This window comes from Halichoeres trimaculatus, unplaced genomic scaffold, assembly GCF_033239565.1.
Source record: "Halichoeres trimaculatus isolate MK-OKI-2021-1 unplaced genomic scaffold, fHalTri1.1 fHalTri1_scaffold_10, whole genome shotgun sequence".
Classification (NCBI taxonomy): Eukaryota; Metazoa; Chordata; class Actinopteri; order Labriformes; family Labridae; genus Halichoeres; species Halichoeres trimaculatus.
In genome coordinates this window covers 2291172-2315129 of record NW_027437187.1, presented here as the reverse complement: position 1 = coordinate 2315129, position 23958 = coordinate 2291172, and the positions used below count along the sequence as shown (strand labels likewise).

The window sequence follows — 23958 nt, the reverse complement described above, 5'->3', positions numbered from 1 at the left end:
TATAGATTTCCTCTTTCTGACTGACAAATGAAGACATCATTACGTCCTGCCAGTCTCCCTCATGAAGTGTTGGCTGACATGCAGGTCCAAGGCCAGCTATGACAGAAATAACATGGAAACATCTGAGGACACTGAACCTGAGCCTGCTCCAATTCAGGATGCAACAGGAGTTTCTATTATGAACTCCAAACTGACAACCGATGCACACCTTCCAAATGTGGACCCAAGAAAAACAGCTTCTGTTGCTCAGAGAAGAACAGCCAATCAACATGTTGTACTGAGGAAAGGAATGTCTCATAGACCATCTGGAAAGCCCAACACCAGAATATAAAAGAAGCTGCTTCTGACTTGGAGAGAGGTTTTTTTTCTTAGGGTCTGTAGAGGTTTTACTGCAGGTTTTTCTGAGGTCTTTGGCTTTTGGGGAGGCTGTTAGGCCATAGAGGTCTATGATAATGGAGTTAGCTGATTTACTGCAGACCTCTGACCTGACTTTGTTCAAGATGGCTTGTTTTGAATAAAGTTTTTAGATTCAGGCTGACTGAAATCTGTGGCTGATTGGACTGCGTCTTCTTCAACAGTCTAATATCAAGGTATTAGAAATTCAGTCATGGAGTGTTTAAGCAGAGGACTTAGGGGCCCATCCTGACGAGGCCTGCAGGAGACCCGAAGCATCAGAAAAAGTTACTACATCAGCCAACAGTAATGACAGCTGTAGTCTGCCCTGTGCTAGATTACCTTGAATGTAAATTTAGAGAATTGTATCAACCAAATAAAACATTTGCATTGATGAGGGAGTATGTCTGTGGCGTGGGCACCTGTACAGGGTGTAAAACTCCCAAAAACCTGTAAATATGGTATCAAGTCCTACATTCTTTGTGACTCAGAGACTCTATTTTAATGTAAATCCCTATTGTGTAGAAAGTGCCCTGCTAGGAAACACAGTCTTCTCTCTTTTTGACCACTTAGCAGGCCATGGCTACAGGTTTTTTCATGGACAACTATTACAACTATGTTGCCCTGTGTGAGCGCCTTCTTGACCTGAATACTGACGTCTGTGGCACGCTTAGGAAGAAGAGAGGGGAGCCATCAGTCATTCGTGAGCTTGGAAATGCAGACCTCAGGAGGGAGGAAACACAAGTTGTGGGCCACCAAAAAAATTCATAGTCATAGCTTGGCGAGGGGAAAAAAAAAACAGTAAAAATGGGGACAACATTCTATGATAACCAAATGGAGAACATCCTGGTGTGGCAGACCGGCTACAGAGAAAAGGTACGGAAACAAACAAAAGAAAAAACAAGCTTGCATCGTTGAATACAACTATGCGAAGAACGGAGTTGAAAAAATTAGATCAAAATATTACCTACTACCCCTTCATCAGAAATTCAAGTGGTTCAAGAAATTTGTGGCATATCTATTTGATATCAGCTTGTTCAATGTCTTTGTACAAAGCCAAAACCCCTAGGTTTAAGGGCTGGCTGTTCTTATATTCTTTTGATAAAAGTCAAGATGTATGAGGAGTTAAGGATTGTAAAAGATCATTTAAGCAAAACAGTGGGTCAGGTGCTGGGTAAACAGTTTCAGATTAAGAACACATTCAGTGGGGAAAATAAGTATTGAACATGTCAACTTTTTTCTCAGTCAGTTGTTTCCAAAGGTGCAATTCAAACAAAATTTCTACCAGACATTGGTGTTAACTCAAATAATCCACACTTGAAAAGAAATCACAACGTTCAGGTCCATAAATAATGATTATGTGGAATTAAGTGCAATAACACAGGAAAAAAGTATTGAACACACCATGGAGAGGCTGTGTACTTTGGCAAGGAAATGCACCATACCACCTGAAATCTGTCAGTAATTATTACTTTAACTTCCAATTAGTGCAAACCAACATCAGCTGGGCTAGAGCAAACTGATGGTCCTATAAATAAGGTCTGTTTTCACCAATCAGTTAAATACCACACACCTTATGATGGGTAAAGGCAAAGAGCTCTCTGAAGACATTCACAACCTGATTGTTGCTCAGCATCAGAATGGAACTGGTTACAGACTTATATCAAAGCACCTGAATATTCCAGTCAGCACCGTTGGGGCCATTATTCACAAGTGGAAGAAGCACCACCTTAGCTCCTTGATAGATTTCTGACCAGGGAGTCAGAAAGATAGTCAGAAGAGTACTCGACGAGGCAAGGACCACCCTGAAAGTGCTCCAGAAAGACTTGGAGGCAGCAGGTACAATTGTTACAGAGAAAACAATAAGCAATGCACTCCACCTCCATGGCCTCTATGGACACTCAGCCCGCAAGACTCCATTCCTCAAGAAAAGGCATGTTGAAGCTGGTTTAAAGTTTGCTAAACAGCATTTTGGCAAGCCTGTAGAACACTGGGAGAATGTTGTCTGGTCAGATGAGACCAAAATTGAACTTTTCAGCTGTCATTCCTCATACCATGTTTGGAGGAGAAATGGCACTGCACATCAGCCAAAAAACAGTATACCAACACAGAAGTTTGGAGGAGGCAGCATCATGGCATGAATGGAGCCATGTATGGGGAAATTTTTGATATGAATCTGCTGCCATCTACCAGGATAATGAAGATGAGACGTGGCTGGACCTGCCAGCAGGACAACAATCCAAAGCACATGGCAAAGGTCACTGGATCTCCGTCATCCAGATCTGCTGTACTACGAAGCTCGTTATCAACTCGATAAGTGAATCCTGCTGGGATCTGTACACGCACACATAAAATGGGCGTGGTTAGCGGCCCCGGAGCATTTTCTACAATGGAGAAGAGAGCAGCCTACGTTTCGGTAAAGGAGCAGCAAATAATCCTGCAAAAAATACGAGGAGCACCACAGTATAATCCAGGGCAAAGGGATTGCTGCAAAAATTCGCCGACTCTGTGAATGTGTAAATTTCCAAAATGCTGATATTAATAGACCTATCTCATCATGTGACGACACGGGCAGTTAGGTCCTTATTCATTCATGTTGTCAGTCAGTGTGTGTGTGATCAGCATCATATCCAACCTCATAATTAGAAAGAGTCCACTTTCCTACAAATCCCAAGGAAAACGCTCATCATAGGCAGTTTGTATTGCAGATGCAAAAAAGGACGTTGGAGCAAATAAAAAATAAATATAAAAACATCCTTCAAAGTGGTCAGTATGAAGGATTCCATTTGCACACATTTCTACTTTTCCCTGACAATGTCTCAGTTATGATGATCAGTAAGATATTGTTTGTTCACAGCCCATAAGAAAAAATGTTGGTGCAAAAAGACAGGGGGCGGTCCCGCAACCGGAGGACTTCACTCCGGCTGAGCAAATTGGTGACTGAGTGGTCTTTCATGCCCGCCTGAGAGAACCTATTGGTCAGCAGGCGGTCTGTCACACCCCGTGAGCTCTTATCCTGGAACTTAACCTGCTTCGGACCAGGTTTGGCGTTCAGCATTAGTTAAAAAAAAAAGAAGCATCAGTTACCGGGGCAACGTGTCTGGATAAAAAGAGATCCCCATTCATAGTACAGAAAACCCGAAACTTATCCAGGAAGTTATCTCTCTAAGAGCTAATCCAGCTTCGTAGTACAGGCCCCTGAAGTCAGATTCAAAACCACTTTGAGTTTGGAAGTCTAAAGTCACTGCTGGATCTTGGATAGGCACCAGCTGTAGAAACTGAGTCGTTAGTGCTGTACTGTGACGTCACACTGAAAAGAAAAAAGACATGAATGGATACCGATACCTTCTTTCTAGATGAGCACTGCATCTGAATATCTTGTCCTGAGTCGTGTATTTTGTTTCTCATCCCTTTCACAACCACATAGTGTAGAAAAGAAAAGAAAAAAAGAAAAGAAAAGAAAACCTTTTTCTTGTCTGTCATGAGTGATGGAAATTTGGCTTTGACAGGTTAATTAAAACAAATGCAGGTATGAGGTGGGGTTCTCTGAAATCAAACAACAAAGACAAAATACAGGAGTAGACTGGACGCTGCACTACAAACGTGCCTTGCTCTCTTATCTGGGATACAATTATGATAGCAAGCAGGCTAACCCATTACAGTAAAAGTATAAGTATTTTCAAAGTGCAAGCCTAACAAAGCTGTAATGCATTCATCAAATGTGTCTCTTAGGCCTGTTAGCTGGTATATATGATGTAAGATGATGCAGAAACATGACTAAAGAACCTTTTTATTTCTTTGCACAGTTATCCTGTCAATCGATTTACAAATTGGACACATTTTGGAATGGGCCGCTGTGGCTTGTTCCTAATTCTTATTGTGTAACTGTCTGCTGCTGCCATGCCAGGCCCCTCTTGAAAAAGAGATTTCAAATCTCAGGGAGGCTTTTATCTGGTTGAATAAAGGACATATATAATATGAGCTGATAAGTTAATGTTTAACTGCAGTGGTTGAGCTGCTTCAGTCCAGAGTTCACAGCTGCTCTGTCCTCCTTCAAGAAGACTTCAGTGTGAAGGTGAACTCAGAGAGTTTGGGCTGTATGTGAAGAATCAGAGCGCTGAAAACCTCCTGCTGTCACTTCATGTTTCTTCTCTCTCTGCTTGGTTTCCTGTTTGAAGCTGCTGCTTCATTTCACCTTCACTCCTGGCTTCCTGCAGATCATTTCCACCATCAGAAGGTAAAGAAACACACACTGTTCATCATGTTTGTTTGTTTGAGCCTCTGTTAAAGTGACCTGAGAACAGATGGTGGAGGGAGAGATGTGCTGTGTTGTTTTGTGGCTGTTTTGGTGGATCAGATTAAAGAAGAAATAAGATGATATTTGATTCAAGTCTAATCTTTGGTCTCTTTGATTATTATGGACATGAAGGAGCAGAAACACAACAACACAATGAACCAACAAACTTTGACCAACACATCAAATCACAGAGATGAAACACAGGACTGTAGTGTTTGGATTCAATGGTGTAAAAGTTTAGATGGTGCAAAGGAAACAGGAAGAGGTCAGACCACATTTTCCCAGCGTGTAGAATCTTTCTTCTCTACGTTCAATAATGAAGATGCTTAACTCCAGACTTAAAGATTGAACTCTTCACTGAATGAAAACTTTCATGGTAACTTGTTTAAAACTTTTACAGCATTTCCTGCGGCTAACCTTTTCACACAACTTATTTTTCTCCCCATAGAAATGCATTCTGGGTAATGAAGTCCTATTAACTAACTTCAAGCTTTAGCTATGAAATCATGTTCCAACTCTTAAAGTCAACAAGAAACATGAAATAAAAAATATTCAAACAAATGATTTCCTCTTTTAACTTTTTACTCCAAATAAATTTGCTCCTAGAATTATGAACAGCTTGAACAACTTCTAACATCCTCTATCCATTAGAGTTAAAACACAGTGACATGTTACCTGAGTGACACGTTATTAATTTGACATGTGTGACATGTTACCAGCTGTTCTCCTACATTTCTACGAGTATGAACACATTTCAGTTTTCAGAAAAATGAAGGGTGGTTTGTTTTCTGAAGTGAAGGTGACACAACTTTGTGTGTCGGTTGGTTTTATTGTTTTATAAGTTTCATGGCTGTATCAGAGGTTAATCATCTGATGCCTCATAAACTGAGCAAATATTTAATATCCAGTGTGATTATGATCATTCAGCTGATAGAAGAGTTCTCTGATCAATTTTCAAACCTTACTTTTGATCGGTGTTACCCAACCCTGGTCCTGGAGGACCCCTGCTCTGCATGTTTAGATGTTACCCCACTCCAGCACACCTGATTCAAATGAATGGCTCGTCATCAAGCTCTGCCCGAGCCTGATAACGAGCCATTCATTTGAATCAGGTGTGCTGGAGTGGGGTAACACTGATAAGAATATACCAAGCAGCAACCTCTGGTCTGAAAATATGAGACCAGGCCCGGACTGGCAATTGGGAGAGGCGGGACTTTTCCCGGTGTCCTGCCTCCTTATTGGCCTGCCTGGACAGGCCAGCCACGGACTGACAGGCCAATGAAAAAAAGTTGGTCGGCCTTTTGGCAAACAGGCCAGAGACAGAAGCACTAGATGCCTTACAGAGTACACACCCACCCTCCTGCCACTCATACAAAGCAAGTACTCTGAGCTCTGAATCAGAAGGATAGGGATTGGTCAAAGTGGAATTTTTTAGAAGAAATGTGCTGTGATTGGTTAGTTGTTTTATGGCCCACCCCTTCATAGGGACAATAGGGAAACAAGCACTGCAGAGTGCGCGGTGATACGGGAGTGAGGCAAGAGTGGTAGGATCGAGGACTGTGGAGCACCCTGAGACACCCACCCCGTGGCAAAAAACGAGAAAAGACAAAGGGACAAGGTGGACATGAGAGAGAAATGGAGAAGAAAAAAAGGTTACTCAAGGAAGAAGGGGCAAAGTGTTATAAAATAACACACGTTTCATCAACCCCTGTCCAGGGGCCTGTACTACCAAGCTGGATTATTTCTTAAGAGAGATAACTTCCTGGATAAGTTTTGGGTTTTCCGTACTACGAATGTGGATCTCTTTTTATCCAGACACGTTGCCCCGGTAACTGATGCTGAACGCCAAACCTGGTCCGGAGCAGGTTAAGTTCCAGGATAAGAGCTCAGGGGGTGTGACAGACCGCCCGCTGACCAATTGGTTCACGGGCATAAAGGACCGCACAGTCACCGATTTGCTCAGCCGGAGTGAAGTCCCCCGGCGTAGGACCGCCCCCTGTCTTATTGGCCCAACATTTTTTCTTATGGGCTGTGAACAAACAATATCTTACTGATCATCATAACTGAGACATTGTCAGGGAAAAGTGGAAATGTGTGCAAATGGAATCTTTCATACTGACCACTTTGAAGGATGTTTTTATATTTATTTTCTATTTGCTCCCACGTCCTTTTTTCCCCACTGCTATTGCATCTGCAATACAAACTGCCTATAATGAGTGTTTTCCTTAGGATTTGTAGGAGAGTTGACTCTTTCTAATTATGAGGTCAGATATGATGCTGTTCACACACACACTGACTGACAACATGAATGAATAAGGACCTAACTGCCCGTGTCGTCACATGATGAGATAGGTCTATTCATATCAACATTTAGGAAATTTACTCATTCACAGAGTCGGCGATTTTTTGCCGGCACTCCCTCCGGCTTCTCACGGCCCCAGTTGTGTTGCTCCTGGCCTGGATAATCCTTTCTGGTTGATGATAATTGTTGTTCACATTACAGATGAAATTCAAGACATTTTTTTTAATCTGTTGGGCTAAATTGCTCATTGAGTAAAGTCAGTATGTTAAAAACTTTAATTCAAGAAGAAAAAGGTTGGAATAATTTGTTTAGCTTGGGCCACTGCAACAGCCATCAAAACTGTGTCACCAACCGTCAGAGCCAACTTTTGTTTTAAATCAATACGTTCACATTGATTTTTCAAAATACAGTTGATTTATTTAAATAATCCAATGTTTGAAATAAAGTATATGACTTTAAAGTCCAAAATTACAATTTTAAATATTCAATATAAATGATAAAGGTTGCAAGTTTGATTTTTTTCTAAAAGAGAACAAATGAAACTCTATAAAAAACGATTTGAAGTTGATATTCAACATTTGACAATCTATGTGTGTTCCTGTGATGGAAACAGACTTATTTTAAAACAAAATACCAAAATAAGAATAAATGAAGAGAAACAATTCGCTTTTCTTTTCTGAACATGACGGTGTTGACAAAAACTGAGAAACTACAGAAAAACAAAAACACATTTTGTGATAAAACTACAGAATCAGGAGGTCGCAACAAAACATTTTTTCTCAGCTGAGACTTTGTTTTATAAACAAGAGTTAAGATTTACAAACATTTAAAGAAAAAAAAATCATAATTAAATCCTGTTTTAGGAAAATTCTCAAGAATCCATCATATCTGACATCTTATTCTCTAGTCATTGTGAACCCGGTCACTCCTCTTCTCAGATTTAGGGAAGACAAACCCAGACCAGGTGGCGCTCTGGGGTTAGCCCGTGAGAGGTGGAGCCTGAACGCAGCAGGCTTACCTGACAGGTTATAGACACTATTCAGAGCTCCACAGCACCTGCAGCACATTGTCTTTCCAATGGAAAATGCCACTTTGTTTTTGAAGAATGGGCTGCTGTGAAGCACGTCATCCCTTTCCAGTGTTCTGTGGTGGATCTGCTGAGCTTTCTGCAGGGTTTGATGGAGAAGAAGAAGGACTTCTCTACACGTAAAGTCTACCTAACGGACATTTCTGCATGTCACACAAGCTTTGAGGAGAAGTCTGTGGGCCAGTTCTTTGACTTATATTTGTAAGGGTTTGCATCTGCATTAATATGTGTTGGGCTGGAGCTGTCTGTCACTGACACACGTGGTGTCATCCCACGGGGAAACAGCAAACAGCGTTAGAAAAAGAACTCAGTGATACAGGATCAAGTCTGATTTCTCTGCTGCTCATTCTTCATGGAAACATTCATGTTCTCCTTCTTTTGTTTGCTACACAAAGAACAAACCATGTGACGTCTTCTCAGAAGGAGTCAGATTGACAGAAACAGCTCAGTCTGTTCTCATGATCCAGGGATTTGTTTCTGTAATCTGAAACTTTCTCAGTCGTGTCCTGACAGGAAGTCTCTGCAGGTTCCTGCTCCGTGATTGGAGCTGCTCTCTGCTTTCTGCTCGTAGCTCACACTGAGTTCATGTTCTCTTCATGTTTCTAGTGACTGATCTAAGTGATGATGATGATGATGATGATGATGATGATGATGATGATGATGATGATGATGATGAAGATTATGATGATGATGAACTAAAGGAGGATCAGCTGCAGTGTCTCTCTTTGGGTTTCTTCTGAATTCAGCTGGTGAGTGAGTATTTTCTTCTTTCCTCCAAACTTCAAACTGAAAGTTTTCTCAGGTCTTCATTTGGAACAGAACTGAACCAGAAGCTGATCCAGATCAGCTCTGGACTCATCAACAAGTGAAAGAGGAACAGAATGAATGTGGCTCCATCTGGTGGTTGAATATGGAAAGACACTGTCAGAGCTGTGTGTGTGTGTGTGTGTGTGTGTGTGTGTGTGTGTGTGTGTGTGTGTGTGTGTGTGTGTGTGTGTGTGTGTGTGTGTGTGTGTGTGTGTCCTGTGCTGTGAAGCTTGTTGTAATGAATGAACATGTGTTTGTGTGAAGGTGGGGGCTCTGCTATGGATCAGTGTGAGGACAGAGAGGAGGGAGCCCCTCCCTCTAAAACCCTCCCTCTGTGTGGGGACCAGGAGAGCCAGACCAGAGCTCAGAGGTGAGACCAGGATCTCTGTCCATGGACTAACATCACTGCACCATCATTATTCACACTCACAGCTCTCTCTGACTCTGTCTCTTTAAAGTTTGTGAGTTCTTTCTAACCTTTTTGTTCTTTTTTTCTCTCACTGGGTGTTAGTTGATGTGTTGTGCACATTTTTTCTTTCCTCAGATCTCCTTTAGTTTTTATTTGTAGAGTTTTTTCTGTTGTTTTCTGTTGCGGTGGCTGCTGCCACAGCTATTTAACCGAGCATGGCGAGTGGCTCAGAGCTGCTGACTCACTGACATGCAGTTAAACTCTCTCCTGGTGCGGGTGTTTCACTGGAGGAGTGTGGTTTGGCTGTAGGTGATATTGTGACAGTGTGAAGTCTGTCTCACAAATGAACAGCACAGTTGTTATTTTTCTTGATGGTGTTGATAAAGTGAATCAGGTGGTTGAGAGTGGAGTAGTGATCCAGAGACACTGACTCCGGTGTTTTCTCTTGTTGACCCTGCTAAGAAGGTGATCATTACTAATGTTCCCCCTTTTATAAAAAATGAGCTGTTAGCAAGAGAGCTGAGTGACACGGACAGCTGATGTCACCCATGAAACTGATTCCCCTCGGGTGTAAATCCCTGCACCTGAAGCACATCATGTCTTTTAAAAGAAAAGTCTTTATGATCCTAAAAATGATCAATGAGGAGCTGAATTTGGCTTTCTGTTTTTGCATTGATGGTTTTGAGTACACTGTGCATGTTTCCTCTGACACTCTGAGGTCTTTTGGTTTTGGGGCAGAGGGACACCTGGGGCCTGTACGAAGCTGGATTAGCTCTTAGAGAGATAACTTCCTGGATAAGTTTCGGGTTTTCCGTACTACGAATGTGGATCTCTTTTTATCCAGACACGTTGCCCCGGTAACTGATGCTGAACGCCAAACCTGGTCCGGAGCAGGTTAAGTTCCAGGATAAGAGCTCAGGGGGTGTGACAGACCGCCCGCTGACCAATCGGTTCACGGGCATGAAAGACCGCTCAGTCACCAATTTGCTCAGCCGGAGTGAAGTCCTCCGGTGCGGGACCGCCCCCTGTCTTTTTGGCCCAACATTTTTTCTTACAGGCTGTGAACAAACAATATCTTACTGATCATCATAACTGAGACATTGTCAGGGAAAAGTAGAATTGAAGGATGTTTTTATATGTATTTTCTATGTGCTCCCTCGTCCTTTTTTCCCCACTGCTATTTCATCTACAATACAAACTGCCTATAATGAGCGTTTTCCTTGGGATTTGTCGGAAAGTGGACTCTTTCTAATTATGAGGTCGGACATGATGCTGATCACACACACACTGACTGACAACATGAATGAATAAAGACCTAACTGCCCGTGACGTCACATGAAGAGATAGGTCTATTAATGTCAGCATTTTGGAAATTTACTCATTCACAGAGTCGGCGATTTTTTGCCGCTAACCACGCCCATTTACGTGTGCGCGCACAGATCCCAGCCGGATTCACTTATTGAGTTGATAATGAGCCTCGTAGTACAGCAGATCTGGATGACAGAGATCCGGTGAAGTTCAGCGAGTTGTTGCAGAGTTATCCTGGATGACTTCATCCAGTTTCGTAGTACAGGCCCCTGGTCCGCCCGTGCTCAGAGCAGGAGAGGGACTGTCAGGCAGCTGCCTCTGCAGCTGAACCTCCTGTCAGAGCAGACAGTCAGCCTGCAGCACAGAGTGACTCACACAGACACACATGCACTGAGACACAAGCCAACACACACAGTGATGCACAGAACATACAGACTGAGAGAGACAACAATGTAACAAAGATGCAGAAAGACGCTTCACACGCACACAACAAACACAGAACACACAGATCAGCACACAGGGCACACTGAGCAGTGGAGTCGGGGCAGCTGGGGCAGCTGGGACCTGTAGTACTAATGCTCAGAGTGGTAAAGTTGACTTCCTTCAGAGTCAGCAGGACCAGTTAAAGGAGCAGATGGGACAGACTGCAACCAGAGAGGCTGAGTCTGTTCTGGATGAAAACAATGTGATGGATGACGATGATTTGCTCAAGTTATCTGTTAAAAGAAAGAGCTCAGAAACCAAAGTTCACGAGCTCAAAGCAAGCTTCAATGTTTGTTCCTCTCAGTCAGAGGAAAACACAGAGTGCACACAGGAGAGTGATGAAGAGAACAGTGAGAACACGCAGGTGGAGACAGAGTGGCTACTCTTTTCAGAGAGTCAGAGCCTTCCTCAAACAAACAAAGGGGATGAGAGCAGTGAAAGTGGAAGAGGTTTTTCCAGACCTAGAACTTTGTCATGGCTCAGTCAGGTTTTTCATGAAAAATGCTGGTAACTTGGAGCAGCCTTTGTTCACTGATCCGGAACTTTCCCGGCTTTAGAAACGGTTATTGAAGGTTCAAGCACCATTAGCAACTGATGACTTAGTGTATTCAGTTTTTCTTTTTCCTTCTGACACTGTTAGGATCCAGCTTTAATTTGACCATGTGTGATGTAAAGATGTCTTCTTTAAACATTAATGGTGCCTGAGAAGATGTTCAAAGAGCTTCTTTGTTTTCTCTGATTAACAGTAAAAAGCTTCATGTTTTCCTCCAAGAGACTCACTGTAGCTCAGATATTGAGTCTGAGTGGAAGAGGGAGTGGTCTGGGAGGTTTTTCTTAGTCATAAAGGCAATAACAGCCGAGGAGTCGGGATTCTCTTCCAGAGATTTCTACCTTCTTCTTTTTCTGTGGATGAAATCCTTCCAGGTGTTCCAGTGTTCAGTTTCTGTAAAAAATGTGAAGTGTCAAAGTGCGTACTGGCATTTTAATGCTGCTGTTTCAGCAGACAATGTTTTCCAAAAAGTTTCTAAGTCTTTTTGGTTAAATTACAGTTTAACAAAGTCTGAGTGCAGCTCTTTGCAGCAGTGGTGGGATGTGGGCAAATTAAGATACAACAACTTAGCCTACAGTACACTCAGTGTCACAAAGGACATGACCTGATCTCTGAGAGCTCTGCAGAGAGCAGTGGTGGATCTGCAGGATCCGACAGACTCCACAGGAAATGGAGAACAGATAATGGCTCTGTCTGACCTGCTGGGTATCTCTGCTCAGGGTGCTCTGCTTAGATCTAGGTTTCAGTATGTTGTAAAAATGGATGCTCCTTCTCACTTTTTCTTTGGTCTTGAATGTAAAAATGGTCTGAGGAGACTGATGCACTCCCTTTGCTCTGACACGGGGCAACTGCTACATGAGCCAGCAGATATTGGTAGGAGTGCTGTTGGGTTTTATCAGAAACTCTACTCGTCAGAATTCCAGGAAGAGCCAGGAGGAGAGCAGGCTTTTTATGAAGGCCTTCCTCAGGTCTCTGAGGAGGTCAATGCAGAGCTGGAGGCTCAGCTTTCTGCTCAGAAGCTGTAGGAGGCCCTGCAGAGCCTGCAGAGTCTGCAGAGCCTGCAAAGCGCGAAGGCTCCTGGGATAGACGGGCTCCCTGTTGACTTCTAGAAAGTTTTCTGGTCAGTTATTGGGAATAATGTGTTGTGTGTTTTAAGAGACAGTCTGAGAAAAGGAGGACTGCCTCTTAGCTGCACTCTCCTTCCAAAGATAGGGGACCTGCAGGACATTAAAAACTGCCGTCCTGTTTCCCTTCTGTGCACAGACGACAAGCTTTTGTCTAAAGTGTTGGCATCAAGGCTCAGAAAGGTGATGGAGCAGGTTATTCATGTAGACCAGAAGAACTGTGTACCTGTGAGTGTGTCCTGGGGATAAAACCTCTTCCAGAAACTGGGACAATGTTCTTGGGAGGGTTGAAGGACGGCCAAAAAGATGGAAATGGATTTTTCCTAAATTGTCCTTTGAAGTCCAGATTATTAATAACTCAGTGTCTTTCATTTTATGGCATCAGCTGGCACATTCAGACCCCCTGTGAACTTGCTGTCCAGAATCCAGTCTGTTATGGTGGATTTTTTTCTGGGATGGCCTGCAGTGGGTGCCTCAAAGTGTTTTTCTGCCAAAGGAGGAAGGAGGATATGGACTTATCCACCTGGCGAGCAGAGGGGCTGCTGTCAGGCTCCAGGTGGTTCAAAGGTTTCTGACTGGACCCTCTGACTTGGTCAGGAGGCCTGTAGCCTGCAGCATACAGGAGCGATGTGGTGGGCTGGGTCTGGCTGAGTCTTTGTTTTTAATGGATTTGAATGATTATAAGACGGACAATACTTCATGTTTCTACAAACAACTGATGAAAGCGTGTTTCTTTTTCAATTTGTTTTTTTTAGTTTGTCATTTTCCGTTTGTTTTTTTATCACAATTTGAGCAAATAAAAGAGGTTTGCAAATCAAAAATTCACTCCCTGTGTCTGTTAAAGCAAAGAGCAGCAGCATGAACCACCTGGACGTGGACTGAACCAGTTGTCTGTTCAGAAATTACGGATGATGTTTGAAGAAGGAAGACAGTCTGCTGATAAAATGTGAGAATGTAAAAGTTTTCTGTTGTTGTCAAACTGTTCTCGTCATGCTTAAATCAATCAACGTGTCCCCTGAAAGGACGTTTCTGTCACAATCCAGATGATCGACTTTATCTACAAACCTCTGAGAAACTTCTACTAAAACTGGAACGTGTAACTTTTTCCTGTGTTTGTGATGTTTTTAGTATCACAGATAAGAGACCTGGACCTGAACCTGCTCCCAGCTGTGTGTCCTTACAGAGTGATCGGTCTAAGGGTCAGCTGTATGAATTCAGATCAGTCCATCAGTCTGATGGTCCAAAGTAATAATCTCTCTCAGTGTTTTTGTCAGAATTCAAACTTCAGAAAAGTTTGTGGTAAATTTCAGCAGAACTCAAACCTGAGAGATTTTCAGTTTTCATGTTTATTCATCAGAGTTTGTGATTCTGTCAGGGTCAAACACCAGAGACCAGACTCTACTGGACCTGGATCCAGCTGTGTGTCCTTACAGAGTGATCGGTCTATGGGTCGGCTCCTTGACTTCAGAGCAGTCCATCAGTCTGATGGTCCAAAGTAATAATCTCTCTCAGTGTTTTTATCAGAATTCAAACATCAGAAAAGTTTGTGGTAAATTTCAGCAGAACTCAAACCTGAGAGATTTTCAGTTTTTATGTTTATTCATCAGTGTTTGTGATTCTGTCAGGGTCAAACACCAGAGACCAGACTCTACTGGACCTGGGCCCAGCTGTGTCTCCTTAAAGAGTGACTGGTCTATGTGGAGACCTATTGAGTTCAAATCATCAGAGCCTTGTGTTGATGAAAGGTGAGTCTGTCTAAGGTAACTTCCTGTTGTTGTGTGTGAAACATCTGATCCTAACTGTGCTTGGTGTTTTCTCTGTGAAGGTGAACATGTTTCAGTCTTTGTCTTTCTGTCAGGATCCAACAGCAGTAAACAGGACTGGAGGCAGAAAGACCTGGACTCAGCATGTCTCTTCATGTGTGTCCTGTGTTTGTAGGAGGATCCAGCAGATAGAGTCTATCACATGAACACTGTGTGTCATTCTGTTAGAAACACTCCATGATCTTCTGTTTGTTCCACAGAGTTCAGAGATCAGAGGCTCCCATTGGTCAGTCTGCCCAGCAGCATCACCCACAGCTGGACTCCATATTGATGGTGTGTAAATGTCCAAACACAGCTCCTCCTGACAATCAGAGCACACACTCATTCTGTTTGAGCTTTCTGAAGAGTTTCCTGATCACACTGCAAACATCATCTCTGCCTGAATTCTCTTCACACTCAGTGTTTGACTGATTGAATGAAGCCGCACATTTCTGAGCTGCTCACACTCACAGGTCACAGGTCAGAGGTCAGAGGTCAGAGGTCATGCTGGATGCTGATCTCACACAGACTCAGACTTTGTCAGCAGAGAGCAGAGTTGACAAACTGAGTCCAGTTTGAGCTTTGAACAACACAAAGACTTTGCTTCATGTTAATGACAGCTGCTGCTTTCAGCTTCATTCTAAGAAACACATCAGCTCTAAAGTCACTGCAGACTTTTTCTGGATGAAAGCACACCAGGAGATTTCTCCAACATCAGGTTCATTCCATAGAAACTTGATTTGTAGAAGACAGGAGCATCCACAGACTAAGAGGTGGAGCAGCTTTGTGATCCAGTCTCCATGCTGGACTCTGCAGACCAGCAGGCTTTCTGTCTGTCACACATGTTCTCCATCGTCTCGAGACTATCTCTCCACTCCGTTACATATTCCATATGTAGGGGATATGACCCCCGCTGCTTGTCAGGGTACTTGGATAATTCTTTAAGACACACCAGCTAGTCCGGCCATGCCCTATTGCGTAACTATAAAGCGCCAGGGCTGGCATGCGATGACTGGTTGTTTGATCTCCACGTGTGCGTCAGGGTACAGTATCTCTCAATCTACGTTAGAGAAAGAGCGAGGGTGCAGTTGTTGAATCTGCTTACCTGTTGTAAGTCGGGGCGCCTATCTTTGGCAGCCTCCCTGGATTACTGTGTCTTGGGCTCTTCCTGTCTGTTTTCAGTGAACAAAGTCATCCTGTCTGGTTGAGCCAGAGGTCCTCTGGCTGCCGGCGGTGGTGGCTGTGTTCCTCCGGGCGTATTGCTCGCGGCTCATGAGCTAACGCGCTCAGTGAATACACGCCTTGTGCTGACTGTTGGCTACAGTGCTCTCTCCCCAACGTATTGCTCACGGCTCATGAGCCAACACATTTGGTAGTCAGGTACTGACTGTGTCAGCTGCAGTTGATCGTCTGAGGGTCGGCCCGGAGTTGATGCTCCGGCTCCTGGCTCTGGTGGTGTCCTCTCGCTGGTGTATTGCTTGCGGCTCGCAGGCTAACGCGCTTGGCGACGGATGCCGGTCTTTCCCTCTCCAATAGTCTCTCCTCCAATAGTTCAAGCACTCCCTTGTCCATCCCACCATAGTGTACGGCTCCCACGAGTGGCCAATGCGCACAGTCCATTACAAGAAACAAACACACACATGAAGAAAAGGGGGAAATAAGTGAGCTAGCTTTGGTTCCAACGCTAACAGGAAGTGACAGAGTACTTCTGGGTCAGTATGGCGGCCCCGAGAGGATGGGCATGATAGCTGTGTTTCATGTCTGGGGCATGAACATGCTTTAGTTTCAAGAGAGAACCCTCAGTCATGCATGGACTGCTTTATTCTGCCTGCACGTACCAGAGAGGCCTGTCGCAGATTTTTTGCTCCAGAGAGTATGGGTGCTCAGGGTTATGAGGGACCACAGCCTAAAACTAGTAGAGTGGTTGTGGCTTCGGAGGGGAGGGGGGAGTGTTCTGGTGCCTGGCAGGCTCCATTACCTCCTCTTCAGCCTATCAGGGTTCGGCCTCGGCTGAGCTCTTTTCCTCCCTTAGGGGAGGAGGAGGAGGAGGCGGAAGAGGAGGAGGATGTAAATGTGGAGACCGTCTCTTCCTCAGAGGAGAATGTTCTCTCATGCGCCAAGCCGTCTGTGAGTGAGGTAACTAGGGGAGAAGTAGCCCGTCGTTTTGAGGAGGTAATTACCAGGGTTTCTAGGGCTCTGGGTGTTGCCCTTCCTGAGAATCCCAGGGCTATATCCTCTCGGTTTGAAGAGGGTGCAGACATGCGTCCTGCCTCTACGCAGGTGCCGCTCCTACCTGATTTTAAGGAGCTGCTGTGCCAGCAGTTCCACACTCCAGCCACTGCCCACAAGTGGTCTGCAGCATGACGCCGGTTTTCTAACATGCACGACAGGGACCAGATTGCTTGTGGGACACTTCCCCCATTGGACCGGGTCCTCACTCCATTGGTGTCCCCATCTAGCTCCATACTTGGCAAGCCACCTGCTCTACTAAAAATTGCAGGGTCATGGATAGTCGGCTCGCCAGGCTACATAAAGCCATGTCGGTGCAGACTTGGCTGGCAAATACAGGCGCTATCCTGTCCCTTTACCTCTGTGACTTGTCTCGGCAGGTTCAGCTCAACACCAGCACCGGTGAGGAGCTGCAGATGGCCTCCTCATGCCTCTTCTCAGTGATGAGGGAGCAGGCTGAGGCGGCAGGCAGTCCTTAGCTTCCTTTTGGGTAGCTAGGCACCACTTGTGGCTGTCTCAATCCCAGCTGCAACAGGGGGATAGAGACTGCCTGCTTAAGGTGACAGTGGAACCCACAGCCATGTTTGCCCTCACGCCACTGCCTTATTGCAGCAGGCGCAGGAGAACCGCCGCTGTACTAAGGAGGTTTCGGTGGGCCTTGTCAAACGTGCTCACAGGATGGCCTGGTTGGCCCTGGAAGCCAACCTGTGGGTGGTTTCCACCATGACCCACGGGTATTGCATTCAGTTTTTGTGCAAACCGCCAGTTATAAGGACACCCATGTTTACAAAAGTGGCCGATCACCAGGGGGCGGTTCTGCAGACAGAGCTGTCCACTCTTCTGGAAAAGGGGGCTATAAGGGAGGTGGCCTCAGGGGATCAGCGGGCTGGGTTTTTCTCCCGCTACTTTCTGGCCCCAAAGAGGGACGGAGGGCTGGGCCCAATTCTGGACCTCAGGGGGTTGAATCAGTATCTCCGGCCCCTGCGATGCCAGATTTTGACAGTCCCCAGGGTGAGACAGGCAATCTCTGCAGGGGATTGGTTAGCCACTGGCATTTCCTGCGGTTCGGCTTTGCCGGCAAGGTATACGAGTTTCAGGTGCTGCCGTTCAGTATTTCTCTGGCACCACCCACCTTCACGCGATGTATGGTTGCGGTTCTCTCCCCCCTGAGGCACAGGGGCATCAGGATCTTGAACTACCTCGACAACTGGCTGGTTTGCGCAGTCTCAGAGGAGCAATGCCGCCAACACGTTGCCCTGCTGTTGGACTGTGTTCAGAGTTTAGGCCTGCGCCTAAACTACAAGAAGAGCGAGCTTGAACCAGCCCAGGTGACCTCCTTCTTAGGTATGGTCCTGGACTCGAGGAGCGGTGCAGTTGCTCTGACCCAGGAGAGGCAGCTGGCCTTTAGGTCCTGTGCTGCCCTGTTTCAGCTGTGTGCTCTGGTCAACTGGGGCCTCTGCCTTTGCCTCATGGGCCTAATGGCGACCATGGTGCAGGTAGTTCCTCTCGCCCTCTTGCACATGCAGCCTGTACAGAGGTGTCTGCTGAGCTTGGGTCTGTGCCCTCAGAAGTCGCACAAGACTAAAGTACTGGTCTCCCTGAGGCTCCACAGAGCCCTATGGTGGTGGAAGGTCCCCGCGAACATCAGGGTGGGCTGCGATCTGAGTCCAGTGATATATCACCAGCTGGTGTACACTGACGCATCCCCGGCAGGGTGGGGCACGGTACACGAAGGCTGGGGGGTCAACGGTGTCTGGACCGGCCGGTGGTGGGGTCAGCAAATAAATGCCCTGGAACTGAGAGCGGCTCTTCTCGCTCTGTGTCATTTCTTGACGAGACTGAAGGGTCATCATGTGATTGTCTGCACTGACAGCACAGTTGCGGCCGCTTACATCAACAGGCAGGGGGGGCTGGGCTCCCCGGTCCTGTGCAGGCTGGCTACAGTTCTCTGGCAGTGGGCCCACCCCTCTTCCTTTCGCTCAGAGCCATGCACGTGCCAGGGGTACTGAACTCCGCAGCGGACATCATGTCGGGGGGGGGGGCCTCAGCCTGGGGAATGGAGGCTCCATCCGAATGTGGTGTCCGAGATATGGCGTTGCTTCGGCAGGGCAGAGGTCGACCTGTCAAGGGAGTCGTCCCACTACCAGCTCTTTTTCTCGCTGAGGAACGATGATTCCCCCTTGGGCTCGGATGCTCTGACTCATCCATGGCCCAGGGTTCTGCTCTACGCCTTTCCCCACTTCGCTCTTCTCCAGCCTCTTCTTCGAAGAGTCCAGGTAGAGCAGGTGCGGGTGATATTGGTAGCGCCTCTGTGGCCCCACATGGCATGGTTCTCGGCCTTTCCACCTCTGCTGGACGGACCACCATGGGGGCTCCCATGCCGGGGGGACCTCCTCTCCCAGGCGAACGGAGCCCTGTTCCACCCCTTTCCAGCAGGGCTCAGGTTGGTGGCTTGGCCCCTGAGAGGGACAGGCTTCTGGCCTTGGGGTTACCAGAGCCGGTCGTGGCAATGATTCAGCAGGCCCAGGCTCCATCCACAAGGGCAGCATATTCGTACCATTGGCAGCTGTTTGCTGTCTGGTGTGGGTCTAACCAAGTAGAGTATCCTGCAGTTTTTGCAGTCTCAGTTGGAGGTCCAGAAGGCTGCGGTAACACTGCGAGGATAGGTGGCGGCAACCAAAGCATTGCGAATCGGTGAGGTTGCACTGGGTGCCGAGGACTGTGCCCTCATTTCTCAGTTCCTCCAGGGGGCCCACAGGCCTACGGTGCAAATTGCTGGTCCTGAAGTTCCCTCATGGGACTTGTATGTCATCCTAGGGGCTCTTCGGAGTCCCCCTTTTGAACCCCTAGGGGGTGCTGATCTGAAGTGGCTTTCCATTAAGACCGCCTTTCTGCTTGCCATTACCTCGGCCAGGAGGGTGAGTGAACTTCATGCATCATCAGTGCATGGCAACTGCTGCTGGTTCTCCTCAGACGGTTCCAGTGTCGTTCTAAGACCTAACCTAGCCTTTCTGCCTAAGATCCTCACTGAGTTCCACCTGTCTCAATCGGTTGAGCTTAGGTTTCTCTCCTCTCTGGATGACGGTGAGGATGCCGAACAGGGTCAGTCAGCTCTGTGCCCAGTGAGGGCCTTGACGGAGTACATTTGGCGGACTCAGGCTATCCGGAGGTCCGATCAGCTCTTTGTCTATTATGACCCTGGACATCTGGGCAGGCCTTTGTCTAAGTCCAGACTGTCACACTGGATAGTGGACACTATCCGTCAGGCTTACGTCCTGTCGGGTGTGCCTGTCCCATCAGGGGTCCGGGCGCACTCCACTCAGGGTGTGGCTGCCTCCTGGGCCATGTGGTGAGGGGCCTCCCTTGCCTCCATTTGCTCTGCCGCCACATGGTCAACCCCATCGACCTTTACCAGGTTCTACCATCTTAACGCCTGCCAGCCCCTCCCTTGGGGAGTGGGTGCTGGGCTCAGCCCGACGGTAAACACATTGTCTCCCCTTGGCCTTGCATCTTGCGGGCCGGGTGAGCGGCTTCCCCTGTGGCCAGCCTGGCCCCTGCGTCTTGCGCAGGGGCCTGAGGCCTCTGGTTGCCTTGCGCCTTGCGTCTTGCGAGCTTCCATGGCGCCCATTTCCCTCTCAGGATGGGCCCTAGCGCCTGGCGGGGCCTACTCCTGGGTCTTGTATATATTGTATATTTGTACATAGTTTGTTTGTTGCACATAATGGTGTGGGATTGTGGGCTGCACTGTCTCCTCACAGGGTGTCTTAAAGGTCTACCTCGTACATATGGAATATGTAACGGCGTGGAGAGATAGTCTCGAGACCATAGAGAACGTGTGGTTACTGTGTAACCTTGGTTCTCTGAGTGAAGAGACTATCTCTCCAGTCCTTAGGCCACTCGGAGACACATTTCAATCAAACGATCAGTGATCGCACGCCAGCGCTGGTGCTCTATAGCTACGCAATAGGGCATGGCCGGGCTAGCTGCTGTGTCTTAAAGAATTATACAAGTACTCTGACAAGCAGCGGGGGTCATATCCCTGTACATATGGAATATGTAACGGAGTGGAGAGATAGTCTCTTCACTCAGAGAACCAAGGTTACACAGTAACCACATGATCTGATCTGACCTTCTACAAGTTCAACCTGACATTTTCTTCTATTCCAGCTGCTCCAGGAGAACATCATCAGCTTTGTAAAGAGAGAGCTGAAGAAGATCCAGAGAGCTCTCAGTCCAGATTACCCAGAATGCTTTGAGAGTCAGAGGGAGGATGAGGATGAAGAGCAGAGGAGGAGCAGAGAGGCGTTCCTGAAGATCACTCTGCACTTCCTGAGGAGAATGAAGCAGGAGGAGCTGGCTGACTGTCTGCAGAGCAGTAAGAGGATTTGAACACATTGAACATGATGGAAAGAGGAAATGGAGACAACATGGGAGAGGTTTACATTTCAAACTCTGCTCTGAATATGACGCTCACATTTGGATCACATCTATGAGCTGTGACAAACTGTTCACAACTGATGAGCTGAAGAGATTTCAGAGAGGAGCCAAATCAAATCCTTCCTGATGTCAGAAAGTAGAAACTCATCAGACTGATTGTAGCTTCACATCATTTATTACATTTCTGTTTTCTTCTTTCAGGAGCTCTTGTTGCAGAGTGCAGACATAAAGTGAAGTCTGGGCTGAAGGAGAAGTTCCAGTGTGTGTTTGAGGGGATCTCTAAAGCAGGAAAGCCAACCCTTCTGAACCAGATCTACACAGAGCTCTACATCACAGAGGGAGGGACTGGAGAGGTCAATGAGGAACATGAGGTCAGACAGATTGAAGCAGCATCCAGGACACCAGACAGAGCAGAAACTACCATCAGACAAGAAGACATCTTTAAAGGCCCACCTGGAAGACAGGAACCAATCAGAAGAGTGCTGACAAAGGGAGTGGCTGGCATCGGGAAAACAGTCTTAACACAGAAGTTTACTCTGGACTGGGCTGAAGACAAAAGCAACCAGGACATCCAGTTCACATTTCCATTCTCTTTCAGAGAGCTGAATGTGCTGAAAGACAGAAAGTTCAGCTTGGTGGAACTGGTTCATCACTTCTTTCCTCAAACCAAAGAAGCAGGACTCTGCAGGTTTGAAGAGTTCCAGGTCCTCTTCATCTTTGACGGTCTGGATGAGTGTCGACTTCCTCTGGACTTCCACAACAACCAGGTCCTGACTGATGGTACAGAGTCCACCTCAGTGGATGTGCTGCTGACAAACCTCATCAGGGGGAACCTGCTTCCCTCTGCTCGCCTCTGGATAACCACACGACCTGCAGCAGCCAATCAGATCCCTCCTGAGTGTGTTGACATGGTGACAGAGGTCAGAGGGTTCAGTGACCCTCAGAAGGAGGAGTACTTCAGGAAGAGATCCAGAGATGAGGAGCAGACCAGCACCATCATCTCCCACATCAAGACCTCCAGAAGCCTCCACATCATGTGCCACATCCCGGTCTTCTGCTGGATCACTGCCACAGTTCTGGAGGACCTGCTGAAGACCAGAGAGGGGGGACAGCTGCCCAGGACCCTGACTCAGATGTACATCCACTTCCTGGTGGTTCAGTCCAAAGTGAAGAGCATCAAGTTTGATGGAGGAGCTGAGACTGATCCTCTCTGGAGTCCAGAGAGCAGGAAGATGATCAAGTCTCTGGGAAAACTGGCTTTTGAGCAGCTGCAGAAAGGAAACCTGATCTTCTATGAATCAGACCTGACAGAGTGTGGCATCGACATCAGAGCAGCCTCAGTGTACTCAGGAGTGTTCACACAGATCTTTAGAGAGGAGAGAGGACTGTACCAGGACAAGGTGTTCTGCTTCATCCATCTGAGCATTCAGGAGTTTCTGGCTGCTCTTCACGTCCATCTGACCTTCACCAAGTCTGGACTCAACCTGATGGAACAACAACAAACAGCATCATGGGAGTCTAAACTATTCAGAGTCAAACCTACACTGAAACACCTCCATCAGAGTGCTGTGGACAAGGCCTTACAGAGTCTAAATGGACACCTGGACTTGTTCCTGCGCTTCCTCCTGGGTTTCTCTCTGCAGACCAATCAGAGTCTCCTGAGAGGTCTGCTGACACAGACAGGAAGTGACTCACAGACCAATCAGAAAACAGCCCAGTTCATCAAGAAGAAGCTGAGAGAGGATGTGTCTGCAGAGAAAAGCATCAACCTGTTCCACTGTCTGAATGAACTGAATGATCGTTCTCTAGAGGAGCAGATCCAACAGACCCTGAGATCAGGACGTCTCTCCACAGATCGACTGTCTCCTGCTCAGTGGTCAGCTCTGGTCTTCATCTTACTGTCCTCAGACAAAGATCTGGACCTGTTTGACCTGAAGAAATACTCTGCTTCAGAGGAGGCTCTTCTGAGGCTGCTGCCAGTGATCAGAGCCTCCAACAAAGCTGTGTAGGTGGATCAATAACATATTAAAAACATGTTGTTCATGACATATGAAACATTGAGTCTGTGCTAAACACTGATTCTTCTCCAGGCTGAGTGGATGTAAGCTGTCAGAGAGAAGCTGTGAAGCTCTGTCCTCAGTCCTCAGCTCACAGTCCTCCAGTCTGAGAGACCTGGACCTGAGTAACAACGACCTGAAGGATTCAGGAGTGGAGCTGCTGTCTGCTGGTCTGAAGAGTCCACAATGTAAACTGGAAACTCTCAGGTCAGTGTGAAGCTGAAATTAAAATCTAACAGGTTTGGGAAAATCTCAACCAGTTTAAATCGAATAAATGCTCGACTTGACTCAAAGGTTTCTTCCAATAATCAGGATATACAGGAAAAATTAGTATGTTCAGCAAATCTTTAAGAGACTGCCTGATAAAATAAAAATTACATTCCGGTACTGCAAATAAATGGATATTATTATTTTGATTCAATGCAAAATAATGTGGTTTTCAGTCATTTAAACTAGAACATCAGGGTAACACTTTACAATAACCATCATTTACAAATGGTAAATAGATAGTTTGTTAATGGTAACTAGGCCATTCATAAATGGTATACAGATAGTTTATAAATAATAAATAGACCATTTAAAAATGGTAAACAGATAGTTTATAAATAATAAATAGATCATTTATAAATGGTAAACAGATTATTTTCAAATGATAAATAGACCATTTACAAAT

At 46.2% G+C, this 23958-nt stretch overlaps 1 protein-coding gene across 1 annotated transcript; it reads left to right on the top strand.

The window, feature by feature from the left end:
• Positions 1-1200: 1200 nt before the first annotated feature.
• Positions 1201-23502, top strand: LOC141796157 (NLR family CARD domain-containing protein 3-like). Its single transcript, XM_074677125.1, has 13 exons — positions 1201-1269; positions 4572-4630; positions 7931-7977; positions 8097-8198; positions 9151-9256; positions 13889-14005; positions 14136-14255; positions 14386-14505; positions 14784-14856; positions 20959-21166; positions 21430-21599; positions 21720-23233; positions 23319-23502. The coding sequence occupies exons 1-13, from the start codon at positions 1201-1203 to the stop codon at positions 23500-23502; spliced, it is 2889 nt and encodes a 962-aa protein (XP_074533226.1).
• Positions 23503-23958: the final 456 nt, after the last annotated feature.

What these genes read in the sequence shown, in the direction of transcription:
- LOC141796157 (XM_074677125.1), top strand. Translation starts at nt 1,201, where the DNA reads ATGGGGACAACATTCTATGATAACCAAATGGAGAACATCCTGGTGTGG. An exon ending in GAAGAAGGACTTCTCTACAC is followed by an intron (nt 8,199 to 9,150) that starts GTAAAGTCTACC and finishes GTTTGTGTGAAG; the next exon opens with GTGGGGGCTCTGCTATGGAT. An exon ending in GAGCCTTGTGTTGATGAAAG is followed by an intron (nt 14,506 to 14,783) that starts GTGAGTCTGTCT and finishes TTTGTTCCACAG; the next exon opens with AGTTCAGAGATCAGAGGCTC.